We start from the raw sequence: 8,932 nt of genomic DNA, 5'->3' as shown, positions 1-8,932 counted from the left end.
CTAAGCGGATTTAAAAAAATGACTTCTGACCTTAATGGGTTAAATAATCAAAATAGACAAATAATAGTAATGTTGTAGTTTCGTATTAATCGGGATTCGAACCCCAGACCTGTAGCTTTAGTGGTTAAAACTAGTAATGTATTTTTGAAATGGTTTTAAATAGTTAGAGGCTTTACAATTTCATGAAAATCGTTTATAATTAGGAACTAATCGTTATATTTCAGAGTAAAATGTAATTCGTAGTAGCAATGATTCTGAAAATAATAGAATCATTGCTAAATTAACTACCTACAGTTAATGTACCGCTCGGTTTTTATTTTGGCGTGGAATAGATTAGGCGAGTTTTTCATTTAATTTGTCTACTTCATATTTCGAAATTATATAGGTAACCATTTCGCTGATAAGTCATTTCCTGCCTTTTATGGTACCGAAAAAAATGTATGGACCACGAGCAGAGGTACATTTTATAAAAAAAATATTGTTATGAAATTCCCTTCAAACATAACAATTACGTTATAGAAAATTTAAAATATTTTTGGTCATTCATACTTCAGAGGTCAATTTAAAAAAAATAATTAAGATAAAAAATATCTGATAATTGGACTAAGACAATTTTGACGAAATATAAACAATGGAAAAACTCGTTAAAAAATTTCTATTCAAAATAATAAATAAAAACTCATCAATTCCAATAAAAAATTCATCGATCCCAATTATTGGAAGTTGAAAAAATAAATTTAAGCAACTGTTAATAACAGTTCAATTGCTGGGGGTAAAAAAATAGAATGATTCTGTTTTTCTCTGGGATTTTTCAGATAACCTCAAAAATATCATAAGTAAATAAATAATATTATCTATCAATAATACAAAGTGTAATTAGCTTTTTTCACAGATAATGATATGCATTTATCGTTTATTAATTTGCATTTTAATAGCGTTTGTGATAATTTCTTTTGAATTTATTAAATATTAATTTAAGAATTAATTTTTGCTTAATCATGAAAAATTGAAAATTAACAAAAAAGGAAGATTATGATTTTAGTTCAATTAATATCCGGTTATAGAAGTTAATTGCTTTGATAGCGCATTTAGGAAATACTGATAAACAAGGTCAAATTCAGTTTATCTTGAAAAAGATGCCAACCAGTATTTATGTATAAACTTTTGGTAATGAATCCTTAAATGTCTCTTGATACTAACGCTTGACTGCTGTAATGGACTTTCATCAACATTGGCTAGACTTTAGATATAGGTACACAAAATTCTTTTCTGTGAGAAAAAATGTGTCGCGCTAAGCCTGGGAGAAACCGAACCGATGTATGAGTATCAACATTTCCCTATATTTTCCTACGGGAAAAAATTTGGTAAGAGAAGGTTGCGGAAGCTAGGTGTACTTTCTTATCATAAGCTTATCTTTCTTATACATATACCTGTCGATATTTATAGTATGAAGATAGACTATTTTCGAAAGGAATAGCCATTCGTGACGTTATCCTCAAGAGAGCTTACGCGAAAAATATTTCTGTAAATATTTGTTTTACAGAAAAAATGATCCACAATTTGTTTAATCGATTTTCAACAACTTAAACATCAAAATTTCCAATAGAATAAGAAATTAATGAAAATTTCCAAAATTTTTTAATATAAAGACAAAAATTTCAAGTTTAATATTTCTCTTCCCCCTAAAGCTCCAATTGTTATGCGCCATTTAAGACACTCTTTTCAGCACACCTTGATGTTATTACGCAACGATTAGCACAAATCTAAGATCGTTTGGATCCCTACACCCAGCTATCTATTTCTAAAATTGTCTTAATTGCTCGATTATGAAATGTAAAGATTGGTTGGAAATATCGAATTCGATTCTGGGTCCAATTAGAATAACTTTCATATGACATATACACGGTCGCAAATGAATAATATTAACACGATCTCTGGTTTATTTATGACTTGTAGCATAGCTCGTGAAAAAATGATTACGACAATATTACAATTTTCAAACACAATATGCTAGCTATGTCGGGGAAAAATTTGATTTATTTATAATTTTCCTAAATTAAAGCTACAATAAAGCAGCTTTGTCTATATAGTTGCGTCAGTACTAAACTCATGTGACTTAAATGATGTATATTACACAATTTACACAATTAAGTGACTAATAAGCAACCTATTTTCTAAACAAAATGTCTCTAATAAGCGCAAATATTAATTTTTATTTAAACAAGTAAATGATTGTTGTCTTGAAAACGATTAAAAATTTATTAAATAGTATCTATGTAGTTATTCTGAATGAAATTATGCATATTATCGTAATTAATTCATAAATATTCTTACAGTGTGTGTCAAAAGTATGATATCTTGTTTATAAAAGAATTTTTTTTAGAAGCGGAGAATTTTAAATTGAAATGAAAAATGATTTCGGATTTGAATACGATGTGGCCACCGCACATGGCGTAATATGGTGATTTAGTTTTCACAATTTGGCGCTCTCTGTTGATGACAGTTCAATGTATAATTTACATTTTAAAAAATGAATTTACAACACAAAATTTACACTCGCTATTATTAAATTTTCTAATAAAAAGTCGTAGAATAGTATAATTTAATGAAATACCATATAAAATGTAAGTAATTATTATTATCATACAGTATGTCAAGAAATTTGACATGCCCGTACTATGATGTCACGTCCGTATAAAAATTTGAATTTCCGTTGGAGAAATTTTTAAATGCCCTCACTGAATTTGTACTTTCATTAATTAATTTTAAGTAATTAAAAAGATATTAATTAATAAAATAATGGTTTAGTTGAAATGCCCAGTCATTAAAGTTACGGAAGAAAAATATTTGAACCAAATTTAAATTTCATGAATATTCCCTATTCTAATTCTTAAAAATTAGAATTAAAAGGTAGATTTTTTAATACATTGTACAAAAATATAAAAAACTAAAATTCCTAAAATATGTTTGTTGATATATTAATCAAATCTTTTGACCTAAACAAATCGTTTTTGTTTCATTATGATTTGTTATTATTATTTATCAATTTTTTACTCTTTAAAAAAAAATATGTAGACGCAGATTACAGATTTCAAAAGTGCCTGCCTGCCTTTCGTCACAGTTTCATGATCGGTATGACTTTTAGAGATTAAATCAATAGCTTTTTGTTTAAGCAAATCGTTGTAATCAGTGTTGGATTTAGGTACACATTTTCTAAGAGTTCAGAGGAGATATAGAGTTTCATTCTTCCCTGCGTTTCCACCATATTTTGATATGGTAGGTTATCAAATTAGCTTTCTAGTTTTTTAATTTGAAATAAAAGCAAAACGGTATGAGATATCAATATGATTTTGAGATATCATGAAAATGAACACTTCTTAGGGGTAACGACAATGGTATTTTCTTTTGGAAAAAATAGAATCTATTAACTTTTCCATGCCATAAAACACACCGAAATGTTAATTTTTGTAGGTGCAAACATGATTAATGAATACAAAATTAAAAAAAAAAAGTTATAATATTGGCGTGGATGGGTTTCAATTTGACGAGGAGAGGGCACCTTAATCACAAGACTACAGCCTCATTGAGGATACTATTAACCTTTTTATAAAAAAAGTTATCGATCGGCCGGTTTAGTTTTTCTTGAATAGCCCTCTCCGAAGAACGCGAGGTAAGGATCATAGTTCCAAAAACTATGGTATAATCAATATACCAACGAAGGAAGCATAGAACAATCTAACAGATATCCAACATAAAATAGTTTAAAAATTAGATTTAATACCAGAATTAAAAAGTCAAACTATTTTAAGTTAATTTTAAATCCGTCATGTATAAAATTATTTTATATTATTTTACTGCTATAACATTTTAAAATCTATATTTTAGGTTTGAATAAGCCCACTTCAAATTCAAATATAAAGAATAAAAAAAATATTTGATTTTGATTTTTGGGGTGAAAACTATAGCATTCTATTAAAAAATTAACACATATAATTAATATATATAAATGATCGGATGAAAATAAAATAAATTTTAATTTCAAACAAACTATTCAGAAACAAATTTCAAACATAAAAAAAAAACTTATTCATAATTTTTGTATAATTTCAAACAAAAGGCAAAAAAACAAACAATGTCATCCTCTGTGTTAAATACATTATTGGTTTTATTATCATTATTGTTAAGTGTATTTTTGTGTTATGTGAATGGAAAATCATTTATGGTGGATTCAGATCCTTTAAATGATATGCGAATTATTAAACAATGTAACCAAAGCTCACCGGTTGATGTGGGTATGACAACTTTTTAATCTAATTTATTTTATATATAAATGTTTTTTATACATTGTAATGTATGTGTAAAAATAGGTAAAATTCAGGACACATATGAATTTTGTAATCAAGTTTTTATAATACAGTGTGTCAGTCGCATTTAAGATGAAGACACCCTCATATTTTCGTTATTCATTGAAATATCGATTCGAATTTTTGCAAAGTCATACAGAGTGATGGGTCACATTTTTTCTAGTGTCAGAAATGGTTAAAGATATCGAAAACAACTATTAGAAAAAGTTGGTTCGAACATTTTTTTTAAACCCATATTCCGATTTTTATGAGAAAATTCGCATATATAATTTTTTCATTATTTTGGTATTTACTCAAATTTGAAATATTTGAATACATAACACAATTAAATTATCAATTTGTCCAGTTTTTACATATTTAGCAAATAAAGCAGACAGTCAACATTTGTTTGATTAGCGTACATTGGCTTTTAGCATGTACAAAATAATTTTAAGCTTCTTTTAGGGAGATCGTAAAACTCTTTAAAGAAAGGAGCTAAGCTTTAGAAAAGTATATTACACATCTAGGGAGCAAAAATAAGGTAAAGCCGAGGGCGACAGAAATGAGATCTGAGACATTCTTTACTTGCTCTCGTGGTGTGTATACTACTTTTCTTCCCGACGGAGGCAGAAAGCGGCAACTTCCTTTTGCCCAGCGGGTAGAAAGTTGACACTTTCTGCAGCACCTAGATGAGAAAAATAAATTTAACTATATTTTTTCCCTGACTATCTGAGATATTTGCCAATTTATGTTCGTAAACATAAAATTTCTTGAAATATGAGAAGTGCAAAGGAAATTTTTGTTATAATACTGCAACGCGACTTGCTAAATGGCGAATTTTCTGAATGAACTCAGGGAAAACTTGCATATTGGAAATTTTGTTCAGGATAATTCAAGAAATAAAACAATTTTTGAGAATTAATTTTATAATATACCTAATGTTCTAAATTTGTTTATATATTTTTGAAGGGCATTTTATAAATTTCAATAAATGCGTGAAGTGTTTAATAATGGATCATTAATAATAAATTATGATAACCTCAAAAAATCTTACTATTTTACATTTTACAGATCAATTAATTTAATTATTTCCTTTCCTTGTTCATTTAATAATTTTTAACACGATATAATTACGTAAAAGTTTCTGCTAAGTCATTTTTTTTTTTTGCATTGAAAAAATGTTGTTACTCAGGATTGCCAACTTCAAAATTCTTTATAAGCCAGAATCTCCGGGAAAAATGAATTTTTAGTAGGGATTTGGGAAATTAAGGTAGTCAAAGACTCAATCAATTTTAAAATTTAAAAAAAAAATATGTTTAATATAAAAAGGTAAATAAGGTAATTCATAATAATTCTAATTGACCTTACACTAAAGAAAATTGAACTTGGCACTAGTAATTTGTGGGCTAAAGACTTTTGAAATAAGATAGCTTAATAAGTGGAAATTATAGAGCGGAGCTAGTTAATTCAGCAACTTTTTAAGAATGATCTTGTCTTTTTTACAGGTACATTGAACCAAATTTTGATCAACAAACATGTAGTGGGTGATGAATCTAGGAAATTTAATTGTTTTTTACATTGTTTGTACAAGAATTACGGATTTGTAAGTATCTAGCTGAATTTTTCATTTAGATAATTTTCCAATTTCGATATTAGCAGATACGTAATTTATACGAAACAGTTTATAGTTAAAAAATTTTAACTGGCATTTCTTCAGATAGGCAGGTTTGTTTCGGCCAATCTAATAGATTTATGTATATATATAAAAGGCGTTCCAGGGATTATGAAATTGTTGACTAGATTTTCGATACAGTACATAAGTCAATTTGTTCGAGTGAAATATAACTAAAAATGCATTATATTGAACGATGATGCATACAAGTGAAATTTATGAAATTTAAAAAACCCCCGACACTTAAACTCGCATTTGAAACATATCTATAAGAACACTCTTCATTAAATTGCCTTTTTCCTTTCAAACTGAGCCGATTTGGAAGATCATCGCCAATTTTTAGTTTTTTCGGCTACGGAACCCTAAATTCGCACTTGAAACACAGCTAAGACCAGTTTCCATTCAATTAAATTTCAAACAAGACAAAAATAAAAAACAAAATCAAAATCATCCGCTTAGGCGCTTCGACGCCACAGACAGACAGACTATAACACCCCTTTTTTAGTTCGGGGGCTATAAAAAATAACTAACTTTAAGATCAGTGTTAGTAACTGACCTTATTACTTTTCATCTTGATTAAATCAATAAATTGATTTTGCAACAATTTTTTTTTAAAGATGAACGAAGAAGGTGGATTTGATACCGACTACATGATACGAGTCTTGAATGAAATACCTTTAACTAAATCATTAATTGAAGCGTTAGTTTACAAATGTACTGCTGTGAACTCATATGATAAATGTGATCGAGCTGTTCAATTTACGAATTGTTTTTGGAAAGAAACTCTGTTACAGGTTTGTATATAGCATTATTCATATTGGTACACTATTAAAAAATAACTAAACTGAAGTAAATACGTTTACTTTGATTTTGATGTTCTTATATATAACAAGTAAATATTTCTTGAGTCAAGGATATCAATACTTAATTAATCTAGGACGGGAAATTTATTTCACGTACTGTTTTTTGGTCCGTTGCCCGGTAACCATTTAAAATACCAGAAAAAATAGGTTTTCTGGTGTTAAAACGTTACTTGAAAATCGCTTTAACAATATCAGAATATTCTATGCTAAGATCATATTTTCTTGCAACTATGTAATTTCTTTTGTATACTTTATGTTTCTAGGATTCGACTGAAGAGTATTTGGAAAATGAAAATTATTATTACAACGCTTAAAGTATCACTGAGTTATTTCTGAAAACCTTCCTACAATTTTGATTAATAATTGTACGCTTAGTATTTTGTTTAAAATAAATTAATGAAAAATATTATAAATTAAAGAGTGGATTTAAAGCACTAAAAACAGAAAAAAAAATTTGAAAAAAATTCAAATTGCAGGCAGAAAGCCAATAAGAAACTTTTGTTGTATTTATTAAAACTATGTTGCTTTCGCACAGTATTGTTCTGAGATTTGCTTGCTGGCTGGAATGTAAAACCAAAAAACGACAATAAAAACCAACAACTAGGTTACCCAGAAAACTTGAACTTTTTCAATCGATTCAGCTTGCTATGAACTTAGAAAAATGCAAAAATCTTTTATAATTATCAATTTGTATTTTTTGTCAAAATTTTATGTTTTATCATTTAAAAAAATTGAGTTGTGAAAGTTACCAGAAGTTAAAGATAACAGAGATAATTTAAAGTAAGTACAATGTAAGTACAATTTTTTATGTCATGTCACAATAAAAAACCTGATCAAACCAAACGAGAATGACCGTTAGGACAAACTAATATTATCTGTAAAATTCATCACAAAAAAATTTTGACATTTTTCTTACAATCTGAGCTTTAAATATAATTTTTTGAAATTTGTACTCCTCGTACATTAACGTAAAGCAATCGATTATTAATAAATTTATTAAATCCGAGATTCATAGTTTTCTAAAAATTGATAATATTGAAAACAAAAGATGCAAAGCAACTGCTAATTAGAAAAACAATTTTTATTAAAAACTTCTGTAATGTATTTTTACACAAGGGGAATTTTTTCTGTTTTATAAAAATTAAATTATGTTCCGCTTTTTAATTATAAATTTCAGTTAAATTTTTTATTTGGATTTCAAATTTCTTAAAAAATATTTATATAGATAAGTATTATTTTAAAAATTATTGATGTAAGTTTTAAATAAATCTTAGAATTTAAACATTAACAGTATTTTTTAATGTATTTTTTTTTGTATAATATTTGATTAAATGTGAATAAAATTTTTTTATTCAGTATATTTGTCTATTTGAAAATAATTTAATACACCCAAAGTCCAAAGTTCGAATTCGCTTTGATTTATGATTAGCATTTGTAGTACGAAAGGCCAACAAATATACTTTTTTTAAAATTATTGTGAAAATTATGTATTATGGAACACGAACATCAAGTAAATGCTTCATCATATTATGCTTCAGGAACATAATTTTTCATTATAATTTGATAATCAATATTTTATATTATTATACAAAATTGGAAAATTAGCTACAAGTTTTAACCAAGTTAGAGCCGATATAAATATAAGGTTTTCAAATTTAAGGATAAGACTGAACAAGTTATTAGGATACTGAGTTATTGGAACATGACCTGTAAGAAGTTTTCAAGGATATCACAAGGCTTATATGGTAAGTCAGGATTTGACGTTAGATGTCAATTTCTAGGTGAAATAAAGGTAGCTTTTTTTAAGGTGGGTCGATTTCTTTGATAAATAAATGAATTTTTTTACGATACCACATTTTCTTACGTTAAAATGATTTTCATGTGTGTGCGTGTGTGTCTGTGTGTTTGTTTGTCAGTGGCATCGTAGCGCCTAAACGAATGAACCGATTTTAACTTTTTTGATTTCATTTGAAAGGTAATTTAACGGAGGGTGTTCTTAGTTATGTTTCATGTGCGAGTTTAGATTTTGTACCCGAAAGCACAAAAAATTGGCG

General features: G+C 27.4%; 1 protein-coding gene across 1 annotated transcript; it reads left to right on the top strand.

The window, feature by feature from the left end:
- Positions 1-4,114: 4,114 nt before the first annotated feature.
- Positions 4,115-7,573, top strand: LOC123300244. Its single transcript, XM_044882779.1, has 4 exons — positions 4,115-4,292; positions 5,849-5,946; positions 6,633-6,809; positions 7,142-7,573. Exons 1-4 carry the CDS (start codon positions 4,133-4,135, stop codon positions 7,190-7,192), a joined length of 486 nt encoding a protein of 161 aa, XP_044738714.1. The 5' UTR covers positions 4,115-4,132; the 3' UTR covers positions 7,193-7,573.
- The last annotated feature ends 1,359 nt before the right edge of the window (positions 7,574-8,932 follow it).

The sequence above is a fragment of the Chrysoperla carnea genome, chromosome 5 (assembly GCF_905475395.1).
Source record: "Chrysoperla carnea chromosome 5, inChrCarn1.1, whole genome shotgun sequence".
NCBI lineage: Eukaryota > Metazoa > Arthropoda > Insecta > Neuroptera > Chrysopidae > Chrysoperla > Chrysoperla carnea.
The sequence above is the reverse complement of the archived record's forward strand: the minus strand, read 5'-3'. Positions and strand labels throughout refer to the sequence as shown.